Genomic DNA, 26,672 nt, shown 5'->3' with positions numbered 1-26,672 from the left:
TTGCTGTAACACGTAGGCTGACGCAGGCTTTGAAGTTTTATTTATTGAGCTGGGAACACCTGTAATGAGCAGGCACTTGCTTTGGTGAGACTTAGTAGGGGAGACAGACGGCAGAGAGATGGTTTCAGGGGTGGGAATCAGCAGCTGAAAGAAGACTTGGAGGAAGGGCTTTCCAGGCTGGGGAACGGCGATGCCAAGGCCCTGGGGTGCCGGAGCCCGTGTCTGGGGATTGGAGCAGAGGCCGCTCTCCTCCACGTGAGCCCGATGTCCCCGTCGCTCAGACAGCTCCTTGTGCTTCACTTGCCTCCCCAAGGCTTGCTCTGTATTCATGCCACGACTTGAGAGTTTATCTTCACTTGCTTATTTCTTTTTGTTTGCTATCCCGACTAGCATGTAAACCCTGGGAACTCCGGGACTTTGCTTTGTTTACTGCTGTATCTCAAGTGCCTAAAAGAGTGCCTGGCACCCAGCAGTGCTCAGTGAATGCTTGGATGGCTGAATGAAAGGGCTGTGCGGTTGGCACAGAGAGCAAGGCAGAGGGTGGGCCAAGATTCAGAGGCCATGGATGGGAAGGGGGTATGCCAGGCATTTATGAGGGTGTGTACAAGGCCTCTGCAGGGACCATAGAAAGACCCAATGCACCGGGACAGAGGGAACCACCTAGAAAGCAAACCAGAGAGCCTTCAGTGGAAGTCAGAAACATTAGCCCCTCTCACACTTAGGGCATTGACCCACCCTCCCTCCCTGCCTTTTATTTTCCTTTCCATGTTTGTTGAACACTTACTGGGTTCCAAGTGCTGCTGGCACCAGAGATACAAAGGAGAAATAAACATCGTGTGATATCTGACTTTGGAGAGAACAGTCATCCATCCTGAAGATTTGAAAGGAGAGAATCAAATTACACAAAAATATAGGGAACTGAATAATTTGGACACAAACTTTTATGTGTGTTCCTTGCTTTTCCTTGTGGCTTACAGCATGAACATTGACATGTGGGAATTAGCTTAAAGATTATGGTTTTGGGAATTCACTTCTGAGTCAGCAATGCTGATTGATAGGTATATGTTTATATAACTGACACAATCGAGTTATTATTATAAAGGATTAAGGTAGTAGTTGGATAAATAAGATCAATGTAAACGTGCAGAAGTTGATGCACGTGTATTTAATGAAAAGACTATATAAAGATAGTAGAAATACTGGTGTTTCTCATGGGAACAGTGTATTTGTGTGTGTGTGTGGTGTGTGTATGGTGTGTATGGTGTGTGTATGGGGTGTGTGTGTGTATGGTGTGTGTGTGTGTGGTGTGTGTGTGGTGTATGTGAGTGTATGGGGTGTGTGTGGTGTATGTATGGTGTGTGTGTGTATGGTGTGTGTGTGGTGTGTGTGTGGTGTGTGTGAGTGTATGGGGTGTGTGTGGTGTGTGTGTATGGGGTGTGTGTGTATGGTGTGTGTGGGAGTGTGTGTATGGTGTGTGTGTGGTGTGTGTGTGTGAGTGTATGGGGTGTGTGTGGTGGGTGTATGGTGTGTGTGGTGTGTGCGTGTGGTGTGTGTGGTGTGTGCGTGTGGTGTGTGTGTGGTGTGTGTGTGTGGTGTGCATGGTGTGTGTGTGTGGTGTGTGTGTGTGTGTGTGTGGTGTGTGTATGGTGTGTGTGTATGGTGTGTGTGTGGTGTGTGTGTGGTGTATGTGAGTGTATGGGGTGTGTGTGGTGTATGTATGGTGTGTGTGTGTATGGTGTGTGTGTGGTGTGTGTGAGTGTATGGGGTGTGTGTGGTGTGTGTGTATGGGGTGTGTGTGTATGGTGTGTGTGTGTGGGAGTGTGTGTATGGTGTGTGTGTGGTGTGTGTGTGTGAGTGTATGGGGTGTGTGTGGTGGGTGTATGGTGTGTGTGTGGTGTGTGCGTGTGGTGTGTGTGTGGTGTGTGCGTGTGGTGTGTGTGTGGTGTGTGTGTGTGGTGTGCATGGTGTGTGTGTGTGGTGTGTGTGTGTGTGGTGTGTGTATGGTGTGTGTGTGGTGTGTGTGTATGGTGTGTGTATGGTGTGTGTGTGTGTGTATGGTGTGTGTGGTGTGTGTGTATGGTGTGTGTGTGTGGTGTGTGTGGTGTGTGTATGGTGTGTGTGGTGTGTGTGTGGTGTGTGTGTGTATGGTGTGTGTTTGTTGTGTGTGTGGTGTGTGTATGGTGTGTGTGTGTGTATGGGGTGTGTGTGAGTGTATGGGTGTGTGTGTGGTGTGTGTGTGGTGTGTTTGTGGTGTGTGTGTGGTTGTGTGTATGGTGTGTGTGTATGGTTTGTGTATGGTGTGTGTGTGTGTGCTGTGTGTATGGTGTGTGTGTGTATGGTGTGTGTATGGCGTGTGTATGGTGTATATGGTGTGTGTGTGTGTGTATGGGGTGAGTGTATGGGGGTGTGTGTGTGTGTGAGTATGGGTGTGTGTGTGGTGTGTGTGTGGTGTGTGTGTGTATGGTGTGTGTTTGGTGTGTGTGTGGTATGTGTATGGTGTGTGTGTGTGGTGTGTGTATGGTGTGTGTGTGTATGGCGTGTATGGTGTGTGTGTGTGTATGGGGTGAGTGTATGGGGGGTGTGTGTGTATGGGGTGTGTGTGGTGTGTGTGTGGTGTGTGTGTGTATGGTGTGTGGTGTGTGTGGTATGTGTATGGTGTGTGTGTATGGTGTGTGTATGGCGTGTGTATGGTGTGTATGGTGTGTGTGTGTGTATGGAGTGAGTGTATGGGGGCTGTGTGTGTGTGTGAGTGTATGGGTGTGTGTGTGGTGTGTGTGTGGTGTGTTTGTGGTGTGTGTGTATGGTGTGTGTGTGGTGTGTGTGTGTGGTTTGTGTGTATGGGGTGTGTGGTGTGTGTGTGTGTATGGGGTGTGTGTGAGTGTATGGGGTGTGTGTGGTGTGTGTGTGTATGGGGTGTGTGTGAGTGTATGGGGTGTGTGTGGTGTGTGTGTGTATGGGGTGTGTGTGAGCGTATGGGTGTGTGTGTGTGTGTGGTGTGTGTGTGTGTGTGTGTGTGTGTGTGTGTGTCAGCCTCTTTGCCGGGACTTGGCAGGAAGAGAACGCATCATGTTTTCTCATGTCTTTCCTCCCAGGAATAATACCAGCGAATGGGAAGATGGATGTGACAGTGACGTTTACCCCCTTTCAGTGTGGGATCGCACAGATAAAAGTGCAGCTGTGGATTTCACAGTTCAACTCTCAGCCGTACGAGTGTGTCTTCACCGGCACGTGCTACCCCAACATGGCTTTAAAGTACGGCCGCCTGGGGGGGCTTCTGTGTATTCTTCAAACTTTTTCAAAACCCCAGGTCTTCCTTCCTTTCATTCTGTGTTTCTTTCTTGTAGCAGAATGCCATCAAAAGCATACTTAATATGCCTGAAACTAATATACTGTTTTATGTCAATTCTATGTCAGTTTAAAAAACTTATTTAAATGATGAACCTTCATAAAATACACTTAAGATACAACAGCAATGCAGAGGATATCTCTGCACTTGTAGCAGTAGTTGCTTCTGGCAAGAGGGGAAGAGATGACTGAGGAAAGGAAAATGTCACAGTATAAACCCCAACCTTGGAAAACCCTTACAAATATTTTGAAAATGATAAAGAAAAAGTTTGATTTTCTCCTCTCCCCTTCACGCGCAGGTACACATCACACAGTAACATCATTAGGCATATTAAATAAAGTGGAGTAACAATCTAGTATCAGAATAAGAACTAGCTCCATGGTTTATTATATATTTATGTTATTATTTTTTTTCTAAAAAGCCAAAGCAGCTTAAGTCAACTATAGAATATTCGTGTGGCCCGCTGAGCCCAAATCTTGCAAGTTCCCACGGTGGAACTAAATGAGTCAGCCGATGAAGAAGTAGCGTTGGATGTAAATGGAAACCAGCGCTCATTCTCCTGGCGTCAGTTACTGGCCGAGCAGAACGCCACTGGCCAGCTCGCGTCACGTCCTGCGACTCTCAGACCGCCTCCTCGGCGCCATCGCCTGAGGGGGACGTTGACTTGTCCCTCTTTGACTCTGACTTCCACAGACGTGTTCGTACATATGATGGCGCATTGCGCGGCCCAAGTTCCGTGCAGGAGCGGGAGCAGACCTTTTCTAACTGATGTTTTGGTTTCCCAACTGGAGTTTAATATCTTGTTTAGAGCACTCTTGATGTTTTCAAGGACTGTGTCTCCCCAGGCTGCAGGTGGGGCTAGAACAGACATTCCACCAGCAAGGAGAAAAATGACCCAGCTGCAGTGTGTTCTGAAGGCGTCATAGGTTGCTTTTTTGTTTCAGAGTTGGGTGCATGATGGATGCACTAACATATGCCCTGACTTTGGCACTGCCAATCCCACGTAACTCTTTAGTTTCTCGTTTTCTCATTTCCATCCTTAACACTAGCAATTAGACTTCCTAAGGAGACTGGGTTTTTTGCCGTTGCTGTTAATTTTCATTGGAGTGTGGTTGCTTTAGGAGACTGGTTTTTAACACCCTCAGAAATTTGGGGTTGTTTCCCAGATATTTACGGCAGAGGTGGTATCAGAGCTCTGTTGAGATGCAGATGCCGGCCACAGCTCACTCGTCCCTGCACCTCACAGCGCGTCAGTCAGTGTGGACAGGTTCTCCCGTGCCGTGACCTTTCAGGACCCTCACACAGGCCACGTTAAGTTTGGGATCGCAAGCCTATGGCCCGTGTTGTGCAGTGGGGCCGGGTCAGTAGGCGCTAGGCCAATGCACCTGGCATGTCAGAATGCATGAATGGTCGCAATCTCTCACCTTACCTCTGTAACGTCATGGACACGTGTCATCCCACAAACACGTGTTCACACATTCTTGCTTAAGGAAATGCTTTCATGGGTAGCATTTATAAACATACGTAATTCCACTACATCTCATGATAAATGAGTAGTTTCTGCAGACATGGAAGCAGCCATGTCTATACCTGCCTATGTTTAAAGCAGTTTTCATTCACAGTAAAGATCTCAAACGTTAACCTGAATCACTTTATTTTAAAGATCTTGCTACAAACAGTGGGCAAAATTATTCTTTTACTAGGAACATGAATCAATGTAAGAGTTTTTAAATGTGGTAAGTAAATTTAGCTGTGGAAAACCAACAGCCCAGAAATGAATTATGCTGGACGCTGAGAGCATTTTTCAGCCTGTCCTCTTTTCCACTTGCTATGTTCTTTGAGAACATAAGGAAAACAGCCATCGAACAGCTGTTTGTATATGATTATGCTCTGGTATCCTGACCTTGCGTTTATTTTAGTAAACCACTGTTTTAGCACTCAGATTGATTTTTAGTTTAGATATAGTATTGATATTTAATGGAGTGTAAGTCATGGTATTATTGGAAAGAACTAAAATTAGGAGCCTTGAGTTGTTGCATTACATACTAATTTAATAATCTGTTTTCAACTCTAGCTTAGAAGAATTTGAAAGATTAAATACCCTTTCTAGGAAAGTAGTTGTTCCTCCAGAAAAGGCAAGGACACATGTACATTTTCACCGACTGCCAGCAAAGGCAAAGCCTCCCAAGATTAAGGTAAAGTGGGCATTACGTGAACCACGATGGAAGGAATGACAGAGAAGGCAAATAATGACTTTTCCCTCCTGGTTTGGTCTCAGGAAATCGAATATCAGAACTTGAGATTTCCAGTAGATTTATCGAATCCATTTGCTGTGGCAACTGTTCTAAACCAAGAACCAGGAAAACTGAAGATTAAAGAATTAAGAGAAGGCAAGCAGTTGGTCCTCCGTAAGTCAGCCCCTGGGCAGAATCTGCAGCAGCAGCAAAACTCAGTTAGATCGCTGTTATGTTTTGCCATTAGAAATGTGTTTTTCTCTCAGCCAGTGATTCTGATTTGATTACTGGTATAATCGTGTTTGCTCCCTCCCTCAGTTTTTTTGTTTTGTTTTGTTTTGTTTGTTTGTTTGTTTGTTTTTATTTTTTCTTTGTTTTATTTTGTTTGTTTGTTTTATTTATTTTATTTTTTCCTCCCTCAGTTTTGGACCAAGGCACTGAGGTTTCAAAAACAAGACAGATGAAGGAAGCACTCTTTGAACAGAAGGTCAGACAGGACACTTACGAAGAGCTCAAAAATCACCTTAAGTGGTAAATATTGCGCAATTATTTGCATCAAGTGACGGTGTTTTTGGTAATGGCTTTTTATCCATGAGACACAATGAAATGTAATACCTTTTTATGCCCTCTGAAAAATTTGATTATCCTCTCCCTTTAATGGACCTTCTGTTTCAGAGTGAAGTTTCTATTGGGAATAAACTAATGTGACCAAACTATGCTGCTTCCTAAGCATGACCAGTGGCAGAGCCAGAGAGCACCCCGCTTGCTCAGGACCGATCGGGGTGACAGGCACCCCGGGTCTTGCCCCGTCACCGCTCCCCCCACCCCGAGCCCCCTGTGTCCTGGGCTGTGTGCCCCAGAGGCCGTCCGGGGACCCCGGCAGTGCAGGCTGGGGTCGGGGAGGCTCCCGACGGAGGTTTTCAAACTCAGACGCGGGGCTTCTTCTTTGTGCTCCTGCAAACAAAATGGAACCCGTTTTACAAATTTTTACCATATCACACCAGGCATATCTACGTGTACAGATTCAGCTGAAGTAACTTTAGAAACTCTTAAACTGAGTTCAAACAGAGACTCCTGGAGGGACTTCCCTGGCGGTCCAGTGGTTAAGACTCTACGCTTCCACTGCAGAGGGTACGGGTCCGATCCCTGGTCGGGGAACTAAGAGCCCACATGCCGCCCAGACAGGCCACGCGTCCTGAGCTCTGGGGCCGGCCCAGGTGTCCCCACCCTGCCACCCCTTCAGGAGAAACAGCCCCTTCTGTGAATTCACAGAATCCTGTGTGAGTCTGTACTCGGGGTCTGGCCTCAGTTGAATAGGGCGTATGCCAGGTTACCCAGGACCATTTTAAAAAAATACTCTTAACCTGTTGTAAAAAAAGTGGACACGTTGTCATTTTAGAAACTTGAAGGTTTTTTTTTGAGTGTAGAAGAGGAAAAAAAAAATCACTGTTAGTCCAGTGACCACTGTTAACCCTCGTGTTTTCCCTTCCACCTATGCTTCTTTGTAACAGACTCGAAATCACAACCTAAATTTTGGTTTTTGTTTATTTATTTATTTATCTATTTATTTATTTATTTATTTTGGGCTGTGCTGGGTCTTCGTTGCGGTGCACGGGCTTCTCATTGCAGTGGCTTCTCTTTGCTGTGGAGCACGGCCTCTAGTAGCTGTGGCTCAGTAGTTGTGGCACACGGGCTCAGTAGTTGTGGCACGCGGGCTCAGTAGTTGTGGCACACGGGCTTAGTTGCTCCGGGGCATGTGGGATCTTCCCGATCCAGGGCTCGAACCCGTGTCCCCTGCATTGACAGGCGGGTTCTTAACCACTGTGCCACCCCAGAAGTCCCTAAATTCACTTTTGATCATGTGTTGTTCACTTAATACTTTCTCCCTACTTTTTTGTTAAAAGATTTTAACCCTGCCAGTAAGAGGCACACACACTGATGTAGGGTCAGTGGTTAACGCCACACGCATGCACACGCGCACAAATGCACACGTGCAGACACACCTTTTATCCCCCTGAGCCCTTTGTATAAATTTATTTATTTATTTATTTTTGGCTGTGTTGGGTCTTCGTTTCTGTGCGAGGGCTCTCTCTAGTTGCGGCAAGTGGGGGCCACTCTTCATTGCGGTGCGCGGGCCTCTCACTATCGCGGCCTCTCTTGTTGCGGAGCACAGGCTCCAGAGGCGCAGGCTCAGTAGTTGTGGCTCACGGGCCTAGTTGCTCTGCGGCATGTGGGATCCTCCCAGACCATGGCTCGAACCTGTGTCCCCTGCATTGGCAGGCAGATTCTTAACCACTGCGCCACCAGGGAAGCCCCCCCTGATCCCTTTGAAAGCAAGTTGCAGGTACAGGTGCCATGAAGCCTCACCCCTAAAGGTTTTAGCACGTAGCTCGTAAAAGCAGGGACGTTCTCCAACATCACCATAATCACTTCCAAGAGGTTTACCATTGATGAAGCACCAAATAATCAGCCTATGTGCAGATTTACCTTGTTGTCCCAGTAATGACTCTTATACCAGGGGGCTTTGGTTTTTGGAGTGGGGAATCCAAGGTCCAATCAAAGATCATACAATTTGTGTGTAGTTTTCATGTCTCTTTAGTTTCCTTTAATCTAAGACAGTTCTCCAGAAATTTAAAAACCACAGCTACTGTACCTCTTTTTTTTTTTTTTTTTTTTCTGGCCGTGCCGTGCCGCTTTCGGGATCTTAGTTCCCCGACCTGGGATCGAACCCGTGTCCTCGGCAGTGAAAGCCGAGAATCCTAACCACTGGACTGCCGGGGAACTCTGCTATTATATACTTTGAACACGTATTGGACTCCATGATGGGTACATTACATACCAGAGGTGTTTTAAGTGTGATAAAATTCACATCACATAAAATGAACCATTTTAAAGTGTAGAAGCCAGAAGTTCTTAGTACGTTCACGGTGTTGTGCAACCATCACCACTTATTTCCAGAACATTTGCATCCCTCCAGAAAGGAAGCCCGTCGTAAGCATGAAGCAGTCACGCCCCGTCCTCTTTCCCCAGCCCCTGGCGACCACTAACCCACTTTCTGTCTCTGTGGCATTGCCCCTTATTTCATATGAATGCAGCCGTAGAACACATGGCCTTTAGTAACTGGCTTCTTTCACTGATCGTGTTTCCAAGCTTCATCCACGTCACAGCACCTGTCTGTACTTCATTCATTTTTATGGCTGAATAAGATTCTATTTTATGGACATACTACATTGTGTTTATTCATTCATCAGTTGATGGACACTTGGGTGGTTTCCACCTTTGGGCTATTTTAAATAATGCTGCTACGAACATTTATATACAAGTTTTTGTGTGAACTTATCTTTTCAGGTCTCTTGGGTGTATGCGTAGTAGAGGAATCGCTGGGTCGTACGGTAATTCTATGTTTAACTTTTTGAGAACGGCCAAGCTGTGCTCTACGTGGCTGCAGCATTTTACATTACCGTCCGCAACGTACGAAGCTTCCAGTTTCCCACCTCCTTGGCAATTCCTGTTATTTCCTCCGTTACGATTGTTGTCACCATCATCATCATAAATCGTCATAGCCACCCGAGTGGGTGAGCCGTGGTCCGTCGCTGTGGTTTTGATTTGCATTTCCCTAATGATGACTGAGGTTGAGGATCCAGGTATTTTTATTCATAAATATTTTAGTGTGTGTCCCTAGAAGATGAGCTTCGTCTTGTGGAACACATCATTCACCCTAGTTGTGTCGCTGTGGTCTCTGCAGCTTCTCTACCCCACGGTGTGTCCTCCCTCTTCAGCTGTGCAGTAAGGCTAAGACACTCCATCCTGAAGTTGACTATGGTATTCTGATGGGTTCTGGAAGCTGGTTTTTTTCTCCCCAGGCAGGTACACCTCGGTAAAGATCACATGTCCTTTAAATTTAAAAAAGACCTTGCTGAGGAGCGGCAGAGAGTAAACAACAAATACAAGGTCAGAAACACTGCTAATTCGATGTCATTTATTTCACTAAATATTGTGAATTCCTGCTGTATGCAAGATGTCACAGAAGGAGAAAAAACCTTACACTTAAGTAGGGAGGGGAGGCTGATAGCCAGCCCACGGTTAACTGTAAATCGAGGCTGCCTGTGACTCACCGAGACCGCTGCTAAGCTGTGTGGGGCTTCCGAGTCCAGCTAGCAGAGGACTCGTCTAGCTGGAAAGCTTCCCAGAAGACACGGTATAAGTAGTTTGAAAAGTAGTAAAGAGGAGAAAGGCGTCCAGCTTAGAGGCAGGGAACGGCTCCAGTTCGGGCTGGAAAGCTGGGCGTGAGCTGCAGAGCAGGAAGGTGAGAGAGACCCAGAGGCGGTGACCAGGAGTGAAGCCAGAGCCAGGTCCAGACCACAGGCGGAGGCCGGCCCTGGGGCAGGAAACCGAGCAAAAGCGAGAGGGAGGGAGGGTGCAGAGCAGGTGGGCACGAGAGCCGCACGGCCCAGACCCTCGGGGGCGGCGACTTCTTGCTCAAGGGAGACGGCCAGTAATGCTAAATTCTGAAACGTTCATCGTAAATGAGTAGAGTCTAAATAAAGGTACAAGAAGTTTCCCTCCTCTTTTGTCTAACAACGCATTTGCCAATTCCTTCTTTAAATTCCCTCTATTTTATTTGACTCTTAGTCGTCTTGGAGGTCTGGGTCTCTCCCCAAGGAATCTGTATTTTGAACCTAAGGTCCCCAGTCTGACACTCAACCTCCGGCCGCATGCAAATCGGACCGGACAGCTCACCGCCCTGGTGACGATCATAGACATCTGTTCTTTCTTGTTTTCTTTGACTGCAGTAGAGTTGATTTACAATATTGTGTTAGTTTCAGGTATACAGCTCAGTGATTCAGTTGCACACACACACACACTCACACACACACACACACATACATCTATTCTTTTTCAGATTCTTCTCCCTTAGAGGTTATTACAAAATATTGAGTGTAGTTCCCTGTGCTCTCCAGTAGGTCCTCTCATTTTCGAGTAGGGTGTTAATGTGGTGGTCGGATTTCTTCCAATTTAGTCTATAAAAATGTTTGTGAACAGCATACCTGAAAGCCAAGCTATTTTTAGAAGTTACCTAACACACAAATAATAAAAACCACAGAGAGGCAAAAGCTAACACAGGTTTGCAGGTGCACGGCCCTCCCGCCGTGGAGGCAGGTGTGGGGAGACACTGCCAAGCCCGGCGGCCTTCCTGGGGGCTACCAGGCAGTGCCAGTGGCTCTGGGGTAGGGAAGATGGCTCGGGGGCCAGGGAGCAGGCGGCGGGGGACACCTAGCCACGGAAGGGACAGACCCCCCACTTCCACCACCCGGGAAAGCGAAGGGATCACGTGCCTTTGTTAAAACCTGATACTTGGATCATCGGCTCTGAGGAGCTTAAAGATTCCCTGGGAGGTTAAATTTCTTTTAAAAGAAATCTCTCTACTCCCGTGTCACATGGTTTCCTAAGATCCATTCTGTGAATTTTAAATGCCTCAGAAATAATGTCCAGAGACTATCCTCTAATTGTAAGAAGAAGGTATTGGGTTTGTGCTTCTGTAGAAACTTTCCATGTTTAAACAGTAAGTGTACTTAAAACGATCATTTTAACCACCACTCCCAGCGGAACTTCATGGGTGGATTGGACCAATGGCTTAATGGGTTTCTACCAGTTTCAACGAGAAATACAGTTGTGTGCCTTTGTATTCCATTTTAACATTTTTGATGATTGAAAACCCCAGCTAGATAGAGGAGATCCTGTTTTGGATGACGAATTCCAGCGACTCAAGACAGAAGTTCACCCGAAACGGGTTGTACGCGACCTGGAAGAAGTAAGTAACTTTCTTTATTTGGAATCTAATTATCAGCAGCTCTTTATATGCTTATTTTTTAAGCATATAAACAATTTTATAGAAATCCTTTTACCAAGAGATTTTTAATAGTTTTTAATTTGCTTACCTTTCGGAGTGTTTTTTCTTACGACGTATCCACAAGTCAGGCATCAACTTGTAATTAATGTTTCCCTTGAAATTAACAGCCTTGTATATGGGCCCCTGCTTCCCACACCTCCGATTTCTCCTCTTGGTCTCCTTTGTTCTTCCCCTTTGCTGCCCATGCCCATGTCCGCAGGTCCTCGGGGTGGGTCCCTGGGTGGGTTCCTTGCCCGATCCCCTCCCCTTGTAAGAAGACAGCAAGTCAGACGCCAGAGCTCTGGCCCCAGCTCCACCTCGGATTTGGGACCCGGGAAGAGCCCTCTGAGCCCTCGTGCCTCGTGCTCAAACGTGAAGTGGGGACAGCAGCCCCCCCCCCCACCGGAGTTTCCTCTGTCATGTGATAGTTTCTGGTTAAAACCCCAATTTTTAATTTTTTTTACTTAAAAATTTTTTTTGAAGCATAGCTGATTTACAATGTGTTCATTTCTGCTGTACAGAAGTGATTCACTTATACATATATATACGTTCTTTTTCATATTCTTTTCCATGATGGTTTATCACAGGATATTGAATATAGTTTCCTGTGTTCTACAGCAGGACCTTGTTGTTTACCCCAATTTTTAATTTTAACAATGAAAAAATGCTTCCCAGTCTCCCCACCTCCACCATTCTCAGCTTCCTCTTCTGGGTCTGCACGTCTGCACTGTTTTTACCACTTTCTCCCCCCGCGCCGTCGCATCTGGCCACACAGTTGTGCTAGGCGCCCTTCCACGAGGCCACCTCCCGGTCCCCCTTCACGGCTCACCCTCAGCTCATCCCGGAGGTGAATCGTTTGTGTTCCGCCCCTCCGCCCTCTCCTCCGCGGCCCACTGCCCGGGCCATCGCGGGATGGACTCACTTCCGATGACTTTGTCTTCGCCTTGCTCCCCTGTTCAGTGCCCTGCAGCGCCCAAGGCTCTGGCCGGCGTCGCGACACCCCCAGACACCCCTTCCTTCCCAGTCATTACTGACCCACACACGCTTGTGCCCCTGGTGCGTGGGCTCCACTGGGGACCACGCGGTCTGCCTCCTGCTTCTGCAGCATCCCAGCGCCCGACGCAGGGTTCTGATTTCTGTGTGACTTCATTCTTCCTCTCTAGACTGTACATTTCTTTGTTTCTTTTTTTTTCTTGATGTAATATTCACAGTTTTCTAAAAAGAAAACTCTTAACAAATGAAGGAAACAGAAGCTTTTGTAAACTCATAAATTGTTTTTTCAAAAAAATTGCAGTAAAAGTCATTCTAATTGGCGAAAAACTAGAAGTACTGTATATACAAACAAGTACAAACTCTTTTATTCAACATTGTGTTAGAGGTTCTGGATAGTACAGTATGATAAGAGAAAGATACAAGAAAAGTTATAAGTATTGGAGAGAAAGAAATAAAAAGATCATTCATTTTATATGATATAATTAACTATGATTGTAGAAAATCTAAAAGCATCTATTGCCAGATTAATTAAACCTACTGAATTTGTAAGAGAATTTGGCAATTGCATATAAAATCATTATACAAGAATATCTACTGTATTTTCATATACAAGAAATAAAACGTTAACATATAATTTAATAGACACGTAATTTATAATAGCAAGCAAGTACCTAGAAGCAAATCTAGCAATTACAAAACTTTACATTAAAACAATAACAAAGATCTAAATAAATTGAAAGATATTTATAGACGTTTGTTTCATAGAAGAGAATAAGCATTGTAAAGATGTTACCTTTTTCCAAATTGATCTACAGATTAAATGCAATCCCAATTAATATCTCAATAGGCTTTGTCATGGAATTTTATAACTCTTTAAGTACATATATATGTATATATACACAACATGAACATGAATATTATGTATATATACGTATATATATGAAAGAGCAAAGGCTCAAGAATTTTTTTAACTTAAAATGAATAAACCGGGGGAGAGGACTTTCTCTGAAGGAGACACAGCTTTATGACCAAGTTAGATCATTAAGGCAGTGTGGTATTATTGGCATACGGATAGACAAAAGATAAATGAAACCAAATAGAAAGACAGAAACAGATCCACATATATATCGAGTCTTGATATATGATAGATGTGGCATTGTAAGTCACTTGAAAAATGAGATTAGATTGTACGTTTCTTGAAACCCAAATCTTGTCTTTCACTTTTGGTCCCTAACCCAAGAAGTGTTCCCTATCATGCTATGTACACCAAAAGTGCTTAATAAGTGCTCATTAGGTGGAAGAACAAATAATAACTTGGTTTGGGATCCAACTCTGAAACATTTTTATTAAATGCTTTTATGCCAGGAGTTAAAATTTAAATCTAACATGCGCCTATATTTTGTGTTCACAGAAAACCAGGGAATTTCATCCTAATTTTGATCCGCTCATAAATAACACTTGGGTCAACAGGTTCTGGGCGCAGAGACGGTTTCAGCAAGCAGCACGCAAGGTAAGTCTCAGCATCAGGTTGAAAATTTAATTTCTTTAGTTATCAGCACAGGGAAATTGAACGGTGAGGTTTTTTTTATAGCAGCTTTATTGAGATGCAATTCACATGCCTTAAAATTCACTCCTGTAAAGTGTACAGTTCAGTCGTTTTTAGTAGAGTACGGCCATCACCACTGTCTGATTTTAGGGCGTTTTTATCACTGCTTAAAGAAGCCTGGCCCCCAGCAGCAGTCGCTCTCCACCCCCCACCCCCTTCCCTGTTCAATTTCTGCCTCTGTGAATTTGCCTATTCTGGACGTTTCGTATACACGGACTCCTACAACTCATGGCCTTTTCTAACTGACTTCTGTCACTTAACATGTTTTCACGGTTCATCCATGGCATAGCAATCATCTGGGCTGTTCTCAGCTTTTGGCTGTTGTGGTGAGAACGTCGGTGCTACAGACGTTTATGTGCAAGTCTGTGGTCGTGTTTACAGCTCTCTGGGGCGCGCTCACCCAGGAGTAGCACTGCTGGGCCGTATGGAAGGGTGCTGGCTAGTGATTTCTCGAGAGGACAGTGGGGCATGGTGAGCACGTCGGTGCTACAGACGTTTATGTGCAAGTCTGTGGTCGTGTTTACAGCTCTCTGGGGCGCTCACCCAGGAGTAGCACTGCTGGGCCGTATGGAAGGGTGCTGGCTAGTGATTTCTCGAGAGGACAGTGGGGCATGGTGAGCACGTCGGTGCTACAGACGTTTATGTGCAAGTCTGTGGTCGTGTTTACAGCTCTCTGGGGCGCTCACCCAGGAGTAGCACTGCTGGGCCGTATGGAAGGGTGCTGCCTAGTGATTTCTCGAGAGGACAGTGGGGCATGGTGAGCACGTCGGTGCTACAGACGTTTATGTGCAAGTCTGTGGTCGTGTTTACAGCTCTCTGGGGCGCTCACCCAGGAGTAGCACTGCTGGGCCGTATGGAAGGGTGCTGGCTAGTGATTTCTCGAGAGGACAGTGGGGCATGGTGAGCACGTCGGTGCTACAGACGTTTATGTGCAAGTCTGTGGTCGTGTTTACAGCTCTCTGGGGCGCGCTCACCCAGGAGTAGCACTGCTGGGCCGTATGGAAGGGTGCTGGCTAGTGATTTCTCGATAGGACAGTGGGGCATGGTGAGCACGTCGGTGCTACAGACGTTTATGTGCAAGTCTGTGGTCGTGTTTACAGCTCTCTGGGGCGCGCTCACCCAGGAGTAGCACTGCTGGGCCGTATGGAAGGGTGCTGCCTAGTGATTTCTCGAGAGGACAGTGGGGCATGGTGAGCACGTCGGTGCTACAGACGTTTATGTGCAAGTCTGTGGTCGTGTTTACAGCTCTCTGGGGCGCTCACCCAGGAGTAGCACTGCTGGGCCGTATGGAAGGGTGCTGCCTAGTGATTTCTCGAGAGGACAGTGGGGCATGGTGAGCACGTCGGTGCTACAGACGTTTATGTGCAAGTCTGTGGTCGTGTTTACAGCTCTCTGGGGCGCTCACCCAGGAGTAGCACTGCTGGGCCGTATGGAAGGGTGCTGGCTAGTGATTTCTCGAGAGGACAGTGGGGCATGGTGAGCACGTCGGTGCTACAGACGTTTATGTGCAAGTCTGTGGTCGTGTTTACAGCTCTCTGGGGCGCGCTCACCCAGGAGTAGCACTGCTGGGCCGTATGGAAGGGTGCTGGCTAGTGATTTCTCGATAGGACAGTGGGGCATGGTGAGCACGTCGGTGCTACAGACGTTTATGTGCAAGTCTGTGGTCGTGTTTACAGCTCTCTGGGGCGCGCTCACCCAGGAGTAGCACTGCTGGGCCGTATGGAAGGGTGCTGCCTAGTGATTTCTCGAGAGGACAGTGGGGCATGGTGAGCACGTCGGTGCTACAGACGTTTATGTGCAAGTCTGTGGACGTGTTTACAGCTCTCTGGGGCGCTCACCCAGGAGTAGCACTGCTGGGCCGTATGGAAGGGTGCTGGCTAGTGATTTCTCGAGAGGACAGTGGGGCATGGTGAGCACGTCGGTGCTACAGACGTTTATGTGCAAGTCTGTGGACGTGTTTACAGCTCTCTGGGGCGCTCACCCAGGAGTAGCACTGCTGGGCCGTATGGAAGGGTGCTGGCTAGTGATTTCTCGAGAGGACAGTGGGGCATGGTGAGCACGTCGGTGCTACAGACGTTTATGTGCAAGTCTGTGGTCGTGTTTACAGCTCTCTGGGGCGCTCACCCAGGAGTAGCACTGCTGGGCCGTATGGAAGGGTGCTGGCTAGTGATTTCTCGAGAGGACAGTGGGGCATGGTGAGCACGTCGGTGCTACAGACGTTTATGTGCAAGTCTGTGGTCGTGTTTACAGCTCTCTGGGGCGCGCTCACCCAGGAGTAGCACTGCTGGGCCGTATGGAAGGGTGCTGCCTAGTGATTTCTCGAGAGGACAGTGGGGCATGGTGAGCACGTCGGTGCTACAGACGTTTATGTGCAAGTCTGTGGACGTGTTTACAGCTCTCTGGGGCGCTCACCCAGGAGTAGCACTGCTGGGCCGTATGGAAGGGTGCTGGCTAGTGATTTCTCGAGAGGACAGTGGGGCATGGTGAGCACGTCGGTGCTACAGACGTTTATGTGCAAGTCTGTGGACGTGTTTACAGCTCTCTGGGGCGCGCTCACCCAGGAGTAGCACTGCTGGGCCGTATGGAAGGGTGCTGGCTAGTGATTTCTCGAGAGGACAGTGGGGCATGGTGAGCACGTCGGTGCTACAGACGTTTATGTGCAAGTCTGTGGACGTGTTTACAGCTCTCTGGGGCGCGCTCACCCAGGAGTAGCACTGCTGGGCCGTATGGAAGGGTGCTGGCTAGTGATTTCTCGAGAGGACAGTGGGGCATGGTGAGCACGTCGGTGCTACAGACGTTTATGTGCAAGTCTGTGGACGTGTTTACAGCTCTCTGGGGCGCGCTCACCCAGGAGTAGCACTGCTGGGCCGTATGGAAGGGTGCTGGCTAGTGATTTCTCGAGAGGACAGTGGGGCATGGTGAGAACGTCGGTGCTACAGACGTTTATGTGCAAGTCTGTGGACGTGTTTACAGCTCTCTGGCGCGCTCACCCAGAAGTAGCACTGCTGGGCCGTATGGAAGGGTGCTGGCTACTGATTTCTCGAGAGGACAGTGGGGCATGGTGAGAACGTCGGTGCTACAGACGTTTATGTGCAAGTCTGTGGACGTGTTTACAGCTCTCTGGGGCGCGCTCACCCAGGAGTAGCACTGCTGGGCCGTATGGAAGGGTGCTGGCTAGTGATTTCTCGAGAGGACAGTGGGGCATGGTGAGCTCGTCGGTGCTACAGACGTTTATGTGCAAGTCTGTGGACGTGTTTACAGCTCTCTGGGGCGCGCTCACCCAGGAGTAGCACTGCTGGGCCGTATGGAAGGGTGCTGGCTAGTGATTTCTCGAGAGGACAGTGGGGCATGGTGAGCACGTCGGTGCTACAGACGTTTATGTGCAAGTCTGTGGACGTGTTTACAGCTCTCTGGGGCGCGCTCACCCAGGAGTAGCACTGCTGGGCCGTATGGAAGGGTGCTGCCTAGTGATTTCTCGAGAGGACAGTGGGGCATGGTGAGCACGTCGGTGCTACAGACGTTTATGTGCAAGTCTGTGGACGTGTTTACAGCTCTCTGGGGCGCGCTCACCCAGGAGTAGCACTGCTGGGCCGTATGGAAGGGTGCTGGCTAGTGATTTCTCGAGAGGACAGTGGGGCATGGTGAGAACGTCGGTGCTACAGACGTTTATGTGCAAGTCTGTGGTCGTGTTTACAGCTCTCTGGGGCGCGCTCACCCAGGAGTAGCACTGCTGGGCCGTATGGAAGGGTGCTGGCTAGTGATTTCTCGAGAGGACAGTGGGGCATGGTGAGCACGTCGGTGCTACAGACGTTTATGTGCAAGTCTGTGGACGTGTTTACAGCTCTCTGGGGCGCTCACCCAGGAGTAGCACTGCTGGGCCGTATGGAAGGGTGCTGCCTAGTGATTTCTCGAGAGGACAGTGGGGCATGGTGAGCTCGTCGGTGCTACAGACGTTTATGTGCAAGTCTGTGGACGTGTTTACAGCTCTCTGGGGCGCGCTCACCCAGGAGTAGCACTGCTGGGCCGTATGGAAGGGTGCTGGCTAGTGATTTCTCGAGAGGACAGTGGGGCATGGTGAGCACGTCGGTGCTACAGACGTTTATGTGCAAGTCTGTGGACGTGTTTACAGCTCTCTGGGGCGCTCACCCAGGAGTAGCACTGCTGGGCCGTATGGAAGGGTGCTGGCTAGTGATTTCTCGAGAGGACAGTGGGGCATGGTGAGCACGTCGGTGCTACAGACGTTTATGTGCAAGTCTGTGGACGTGTTTACAGCTCTCTGGGGCGCTCACCCAGGAGTAGCACTGCTGGGCCGTATGGAAGGGTGCTGGCTAGTGATTTCTCGAGAGGACAGTGGGGCATGGTGAGCACGTCGGTGCTACAGACGTTTATGTGCAAGTCTGTGGACGTGTTTACAGCTCTCTGGGGCGCTCACCCAGGAGTAGCACTGCTGGGCCGTATGGAAGGGTGCTGGCTAGTGATTTCTCGAGAGGACAGTGGGGCATGGTGAGCACGTCGGTGCTACAGACGTTTATGTGCAACTCTGTGGTCGTGTTTACAGCTCTCTGGGGCGCTCACCCAGGAGTAGCACTGCTGGGCCGTATGGAAGGGTGCTGGCTAGTGATTTCTCGAGAGGACAGTGGGGCATGGTGAGCACGTCGGTGCTACAGACGTTTATGTGCAAGTCTGTGGTCGTGTTTACAGCTCTCTGGGGCGCGCTCACCCAGGAGTAGCACTGCTGGGCCGTATGGAAGGGTGCTGCCTAGTGATTTCTCGAGAGGACAGTGGGGCATGGTGAGCACGTCGGTGCTACAGACGTTTATGTGCAAGTCTGTGGACGTGTTTACAGCTCTCTGGGGCGCTCACCCAGGAGTAGCACTGCTGGGCCGTATGGAAGGGTGCTGGCTAGTGATTTCTCGAGAGGACAGTGGGGCATGGTGAGCACGTCGGTGCTACAGACGTTTATGTGCAAGTCTGTGGACGTGTTTACAGCTCTCTGGGGCGCTCACCCAGGAGTAGCACTGCTGGGCCGTATGGAAGGGTGCTGGCTAGTGATTTCTCGAGAGGACAGTGGGGCATGGTGAGCACGTCGGTGCTACAGACGTTTATGTGCAAGTCTGTGGTCGTGTTTACAGCTCTCTGGGGCGCTCACCCAGGAGTAGCACTGCTGGGCCGTATGGAAGGGTGCTGGCTAGTGATTTCTCGAGAGGACAGTGGGGCATGGTGAGCACGTCGGTGCTACAGACGTTTATGTGCAAGTCTGTGGTCGTGTTTACAGCTCTCTGGGGCGCGCTCACCCAGGAGTAGCACTGCTGGGCCGTATGGAAGGGTGCTGCCTAGTGATTTCTCGAGAGGACAGTGGGGCATGGTGAGCACGTCGGTGCTACAGACGTTTATGTGCAAGTCTGTGGACGTGTTTACAGCTCTCTGGGGCGCTCACCCAGGAGTAGCACTGCTGGGCCGTATGGAAGGGTGCTGGCTAGTGATTTCTCGAGAGGACAGTGGGGCATGGTGAGCACGTCGGTGCTACAGACGTTTATGTGCAAGTCTGTGGACGTGTTTACAGCTCTCTGGGGCGCGCTCACCCAGGAGTAGCACTGCTGGGCCGTATGGAAGGGTGCTGGCTAGTGATTTCTCGAGAGGACAGTGGGGCATGGTGAGCACGTCGGTGCTACAGACGTTTATGTGCAAGTCTGTGGACGTGTTTACAGCTCTCTGGGGCGCGCTCACCCAGGAGTAGCACTGCTGGGCCGTATGGAAGGGTGCTGGCTAGTGATTTCTCGAGAGGACAGTGGGGCATGGTGAGCACGTCGGTGCTACAGACGTTTATGTGCAAGTCTGTGGACGTGTTTACAGCTCTCTGGGGCGCGCTCACCCAGGAGTAGCACTGCTGGGCCGTATGGAAGGGTGCTGGCTAGTGATTTCTCGAGAGGACAGTGGGGCATGGTGAGAACGTCGGTGCTACAGACGTTTATGTGCAAGTCTGTGGACGTGTTTACAGCTCTCTGGCGCGCTCACCCAGAAGTAGCACTGCTGGGCCGTATGGAAGGGTGCTGGCTACTGATTTCTCGAGAGGACAGTGGGGCATGGTGAGAACGTCGGTGCTACAGACGTTTATGTGCAAGTCTGTGGACGTGTTTACAGCTCTCTGGGGCGCGCTCACCCAGGAGTAGCACTGCTGGGCCGTATGGAAGGGTGCTGGCTAGTGATTTCTCGAGAGGACAGTGGGGCATGGTGAGCTCGTCGGTGCTACAGACGTTTATGTGCAAGTCTGTGGACGTGTTTACAGCTCTCTGGGGCGCGCTCACCCAGGAGTAGCACTGCTGGGCCGTATGGAAGGGTGCTGGCTAGTGATTTCTCGAGAGGACAGTGGGGCATGGTGAGCACGTCGGTGCTACAGACGTTTATGTGCAAGTCTGTGGACGTGTTTACAGCTCTCTGGGGCGCGCTCACCCAGGAGTAGCACTGCTGGGCCGTATGGAAGGGTGCTGCCTAGTGATTTCTCGAGAGGACAGTGGGGCATGGTGAGCACGTCGGTGCTACAGACGTTTATGTGCAAGTCTGTGGACGTGTTTACAGCTCTCTGGGGCGCGCTCACCCAGGAGTAGCACTGCTGGGCCGTATGGAAGGGTGCTGGCTAGTGATTTCTCGAGAGGACAGTGGGGCATGGTGAGAACGTCGGTGCTACAGACGTTTATGTGCAAGTCTGTGGTCGTGTTTACAGCTCTCTGGGGCGCGCTCACCCAGGAGTAGCACTGCTGGGCCGTATGGAAGGGTGCTGGCTAGTGATTTCTCGAGAGGACAGTGGGGCATGGTGAGCACGTCGGTGCTACAGACGTTTATGTGCAAGTCTGTGGACGTGTTTACAGCTCTCTGGGGCGCTCACCCAGGAGTAGCACTGCTGGGCCGTATGGAAGGGTGCTGCCTAGTGATTTCTCGAGAGGACAGTGGGGCATGGTGAGCTCGTCGGTGCTACAGACGTTTATGTGCAAGTCTGTGGACGTGTTTACAGCTCTCTGGGGCGCGCTCACCCAGGAGTAGCACTGCTGGGCCGTATGGAAGGGTGCTGGCTAGTGATTTCTCGAGAGGACAGTGGGGCATGGTGAGCACGTCGGTGCTACAGACGTTTATGTGCAAGTCTGTGGTCGTGTTTACAGCTCTCTGGGGCGCGCTCACCCAGGAGTAGCACTGCTGGGCCGTATGGAAGGGTGCTGGCTAGTGATTTCTCGAGAGGACAGTGGGGCATGGTGAGAACGTCGGTGCTACAGACGTTTATGTGCAAGTCTGTGGTCGTGTTTACAGCTCTCTGGGGCGCGCTCACCCAGGAGTAGCACTGCTGGGCCGTATGGAAGGGTGCTGCCTAGTGATTTCTCGAGAGGACAGTGGGGCATGGTGAGCACGTCGGTGCTACAGACGTTTATGTGCAAGTCTGTGGACGTGTTTACAGCTCTCTGGGGCGCTCACCCAGGAGTAGCACTGCTGGGCCGTATGGAAGGGTGCTGGCTAGTGATTTCTCGAGAGGACAGTGGGGCATGGTGAGCACGTCGGTGCTACAGACGTTTATGTGCAAGTCTGTGGTCGTGTTTACAGCTCTCTGGGGCGCTCACCCAGGAGTAGCACTGCTGGGCCGTATGGAAGGGTGCTGGCTAGTGATTTCTCGAGAGGACAGTGGGGCATGGTGAGCACGTCGGTGCTACAGACGTTTATGTGCAAGTCTGTGGTCGTGTTTACAGCTCTCTGGGGCGCGCTCACCCAGGAGTAGCACTGCTGGGCCGTATGGAAGGGTGCTGCCTAGTGATTTCTCGAGAGGACAGTGGGGCATGGTGAGCACGTCGGTGCTACAGACGTTTATGTGCAAGTCTGTGGACGTGTTTACAGCTCTCTGGGGCGCTCACCCAGGAGTAGCACTGCTGGGCCGTATGGAAGGGTGCTGGCTAGTGATTTCTCGAGAGGACAGTGGGGCATGGTGAGCACGTCGGTGCTACAGACGTTTATGTGCAAGTCTGTGGTCGTGTTTACAGCTCTCTGGGGCGCTCACCCAGGAGTAGCACTGCTGGGCCGTATGGAAGGGTGCTGGCTAGTGATTTCTCGAGAGGACAGTGGGGCATGGTGAGCACGTCGGTGCTACAGACGTTTATGTGCAAGTCTGTGGTCGTGTTTACAGCTCTCTGGGGCGCGCTCACCCAGGAGTAGCACTGCTGGGCCGTGTGGAAGGGTGCTGGCTAGTGATTTCTCGAGAGGACAGTGGGGCATGGTGAGCACGTCGGTGCTACAGACGTTTATGTGCAAGTCTGTGGTCGTGTTTACAGCTCTCTGGGGCGCGCTCACCCAGGAGTAGCACTGCTGGGCCGTATGGAAGGGTGCTGGCTAGTGATTTCTCGAGAGGACAGTGGGGCATGGTGAGCACGTCGGTGCTACAGACGTTTATGTGCAAGTCTGTGGTCGTGTTTACAGCTCTCTGGGGCGCGCTCACCCAGGAGTAGCACTGCTGGGCCGTATGGAAGGGTGCTGCCTAGTGATTTCTCGAGAGGACAGTGGGGCATGGTGAGCACGTCGGTGCTACAGACGTTTATGTGCAAGTCTGTGGACGTGTTTACAGCTCTCTGGGGCGCTCACCCAGGAGTAGCACTGCTGGGCCGTATGGAAGGGTGCTGGCTAGTGATTTCTCGAGAGGACAGTGGGGCATGGTGAGCACGTCGGTGCTACAGACGTTTATGTGCAAGTCTGTGGTCGTGTTTACAGCTCTCTGGGGCGCTCACCCAGGAGTAGCACTGCTGGGCCGTATGGAAGGGTGCTGGCTAGTGATTTCTCGAGAGGACAGTGGGGCATGGTGAGCACGTCGGTGCTACAGACGTTTATGTGCAAGTCTGTGGTCGTGTTTACAGCTCTCTGGGGCGCGCTCACCCAGGAGTAGCACTGCTGGGCCGTATGGAAGGGTGCTGCCTAGTGATTTCTCGAGAGGACAGTGGGGCATGGTGAGCACGTCGGTGCTACAGACGTTTATGTGCAAGTCTGTGGACGTGTTTACAGCTCTCTGGGGCGCTCACCCAGGAGTAGCACTGCTGGGCCGTATGGAAGGGTGCTGGCTAGTGATTTCTCGAGAGGACAGTGGGGCATGGTGAGCACGTCGGTGCTACAGACGTTTATGTGCAAGTCTGTGGTCGTGTTTACAGCTCTCTGGGGCGCTCACCCAGGAGTAGCACTGCTGGGCCGTATGGAAGGGTGCTGGCTAGTGATTTCTCGAGAGGACAGTGGGGCATGGTGAGCACGTCGGTGCTACAGACGTTTATGTGCAAGTCTGTGGTCGTGTTTACAGCTCTCTGGGGCGCGCTCACCCAGGAGTAGCACTGCTGGGCCGTATGGAAGGGTGCTGCCTAGTGATTTCTCGAGAGGACAGTGGGGCATGGTGAGCACGTCGGTGCTACAGACGTTTATGTGCAAGTCTGTGGACGTGTTTACAGCTCTCTGGGGCGCTCACCCAGGAGTAGCACTGCTGGGCCGTATGGAAGGGTGCTGGCTAGTGATTTCTCGAGAGGACAGTGGGGCATGGTGAGCACGTCGGTGCTACAGACGTTTATGTGCAAGTCTGTGGACGTGTTTACAGCTCTCTGGGGCGCTCACCCAGGAGTAGCACTGCTGGGCCGTATGGAAGGGTGCTGCCTAGTGATTTCTCGAGAGGACAGTGGGGCATGGTGAGCACGTCGGTGCTACAGACGTTTATGTGCAAGTCTGTGGACGTGTTTACAGCTCTCTGGGGCGCTCACCCAGGAGTAGCACTGCTGGGCCGTATGGAAGGGTGCTGGCTAGTGATTTCTCGAGAGGACAGTGGGGCATGGTGAGCACGTCGGTGCTACAGACGTTTATGTGCAACTCTGTGGTCGTGTTTACAGCTCTCTGGGGCGCTCACCCAGGAGTAGCACTGCTGGGCCGTATGGAAGGGTGCTGGCTAGTGATTTCTCGAGAGGACAGTGGGGCATGGTGAGCACGTCGGTGCTACAGACGTTTATGTGCAAGTCTGTGGTCGTGTTTACAGCTCTCTGGGGCGCGCTCACCCAGGAGTAGCACTGCTGGGCCGTATGGAAGGGTGCTGCCTAGTGATTTCTCGAGAGGACAGTGGGGCATGGTGAGCACGTCGGTGCTACAGACGTTTATGTGCAAGTCTGTGGACGTGTTTACAGCTCTCTGGGGCGCTCACCCAGGAGTAGCACTGCTGGGCCGTATGGAAGGGTGCTGGCTAGTGATTTCTCGAGAGGACAGTGGGGCATGGTGAGCACGTCGGTGCTACAGACGTTTATGTGCAAGTCTGTGGACGTGTTTACAGCTCTCTGGGGCGCTCACCCAGGAGTAGCACTGCTGGGCCGTATGGAAGGGTGCTGGCTAGTGATTTCTCGAGAGGACAGTGGGGCATGGTGAGCACGTCGGTGCTACAGACGTTTATGTGCAAGTCTGTGGTCGTGTTTACAGCTCTCTGGGGCGCTCACCCAGGAGTAGCACTGCTGGGCCGTATGGAAGGGTGCTGGCTAGTGATTTCTCGAGAGGACAGTGGGGCATGGTGAGCACGTCGGTGCTACAGACGTTTATGTGCAAGTCTGTGGTCGTGTTTACAGCTCTCTGGGGCGCGCTCACCCAGGAGTAGCACTGCTGGGCCGTATGGAAGGGTGCTGCTAGTGATTTCTCGAGAGGACAGTGGGGCATGGTGAGCACGTCGGTGCTACAGACGTTTATGTGCAAGTCTGTGGACGTGTTTACAGCTCTCTGGGGCGCTCACCCAGGAGTAGCACTGCTGGGCCGTATGGAAGGGTGCTGGCTAGTGATTTCTCGAGAGGACAGTGGGGCATGGTGAGCACGTCGGTGCTACAGACGTTTATGTGCAAGTCTGTGGACGTGTTTACAGCTCTCTGGGGCGCGCTCACCCAGGAGTAGCACTGCTGGGCCGTATGGAAGGGTGCTGGCTAGTGATTTCTCGAGAGGACAGTGGGGCATGGTGAGCACGTCGGTGCTACAGACGTTTATGTGCAAGTCTGTGGACGTGTTTACAGCTCTCTGGGGCGCGCTCACCCAGGAGTAGCACTGCTGGGCCGTATGGAAGGGTGCTGGCTAGTGATTTCTCGAGAGGACAGTGGGGCATGGTGAGCAACGTCGGTGCTACAGACGTTTATGTGCAAGTCTGTGGACGTGTTTACAGCTCTCTGGGGCGCGCTCACCCAGGAGTAGCACTGCTGGGCCGTATGGAAGGGTGCTGGCTAGTGATTTCTCGAGAGGACAGTGGGGCATGGTGAGCACGTCGGTGCTACAGACGTTTATGTGCAAGTCTGTGGACGTGTTTACAGCTCTCTGGGCGCGCTCACCCAGGAGTAGCACTGCTGGGCCGTATGGAAGGGTGCTGGCTAGTGATTTCTCGAGAGGACAGTGGGGCATGGTGAGCACGTCGGTGCTACAGACGTTTATGTGCAAGTCTGTGGACGTGTTTACAGCTCTCTGGGGCGCGCTCACCCAGGAGTAGCACTGCTGGGCCGTATGGAAGGGTGCTGGCTAGTGATTTCTCGAGAGGACAGTGGGGCATGGTGAGCACGTCGGTGCTACAGACGTTTATGTGCAAGTCTGTGGACGTGTTTACAGCTCTCTGGGGCGCGCTCACCCAGGAGTAGCACTGCTGGGCCGTATGGAAGGGTGCTGGCTAGTGATTTCTCGAGAGGACAGTGGGGCATGGTGAGCACGTCGGTGCTACAGACGTTTATGTGCAAGTCTGTGGACGTGTTTACAGCTCTCTGGGGCGCGCTCACCCAGGAGTAGCACTGCTGGGCCGTATGGAAGGGTGCTGCCTAGTGATTTCTCGAGAGGACAGTGGGGCATGGTGAGCACGTCGGTGCTACAGACGTTTATGTGCAAGTCTGTGGACGTGTTTACAGCTCTCTGGGGCGCGCTCACCCAGGAGTAGCACTGCTGGGCCGTATGGAAGGGTGCTGGCTAGTGATTTCTCGAGAGGACAGTGGGGCATGGTGAGCACGTCGGTGCTACAGACGTTTATGTGCAAGTCTGTGGACGTGTTTACAGCTCTCTGGGGCGCGCTCACCCAGGAGTAGCACTGCTGGGCCGTATGGAAGGGTGCTGGCTAGTGATTTCTCGAGAGGACAGTGGGGCATGGTGAGCACGTCGGTGCTACAGACGTTTATGTGCAAGTCTGTGGACGTGTTTACAGCTCTCTGGGGCGCTCACCCAGGAGTAGCACTGCTGGGCCGTATGGAAGGGTGCTGGCTAGTGATTTCTCGAGAGGACAGTGGGGCATGGTGAGCACGTCGGTGCTACAGACGTTTATGTGCAAGTCTGTGGACGTGTTTACAGCTCTCTGGGGCGCGCTCACCCAGGAGTAGCACTGCTGGGCCGTATGGAAGGGTGCTGGCTAGTGATTTCTCGAGAGGACAGTGGGGCATGGTGAGCACGTCGGTGCTACAGACGTTTATGTGCAAGTCTGTGGACGTGTTTACAGCTCTCTGGGGCGCTCACCCAGGAGTAGCACTGCTGGGCCGTATGGAAGGGTGCTGGCTAGTGATTTCTCGAGAGGACAGTGGGGCATGGTGAGCACGTCGGTGCTACAGACGTTTATGA

The 26,672-nt window shown here is 51.0% G+C and overlaps 1 protein-coding gene across 8 annotated transcripts in view; it reads left to right on the top strand.

Annotated features, from left to right (window-relative positions):
- Positions 1-26,672, top strand: part of CFAP221 (cilia and flagella associated protein 221) — a 135,682-nt gene that overhangs the window by 44,017 nt on the left and 64,993 nt on the right. For 5 of the 8 annotated variants that reach the window (XR_009500477.1, XR_009500476.1, XM_059912054.1 and 2 more), the window contains exons 8-14: positions 3,093-3,252; positions 5,421-5,541; positions 5,625-5,754; positions 6,003-6,111; positions 9,444-9,531; positions 11,303-11,392; positions 13,875-13,973. Coding sequence is in view for 6 of the 8 variants with exons in the window: in XM_059912054.1 (XP_059768037.1) it covers positions 3,093-3,252; positions 5,421-5,541; positions 5,625-5,754; positions 6,003-6,111; positions 9,444-9,531; positions 11,303-11,392; positions 13,875-13,973 (797 nt within the window). In the remaining 2 variants the exon portion in view is untranslated. The remainder of the gene's footprint in view (positions 1-3,092; positions 3,253-5,420; positions 5,542-5,624; positions 5,755-6,002; positions 6,112-9,443; positions 9,532-11,302; positions 11,393-13,874; positions 13,974-26,672) is intronic. The other 3 variants (XM_059912057.1, XM_059912056.1, XM_059912058.1) reach the window with 3 other exon arrangements.

The sequence above is a fragment of the Balaenoptera ricei genome (assembly GCF_028023285.1).
Source record: "Balaenoptera ricei isolate mBalRic1 chromosome 7 unlocalized genomic scaffold, mBalRic1.hap2 SUPER_6_unloc_1, whole genome shotgun sequence".
NCBI classification, from domain to species: domain Eukaryota; kingdom Metazoa; phylum Chordata; class Mammalia; order Artiodactyla; family Balaenopteridae; genus Balaenoptera; species Balaenoptera ricei.
The sequence above is the reverse complement of the archived record's forward strand: the minus strand, read 5'-3'. Positions and strand labels throughout refer to the sequence as shown.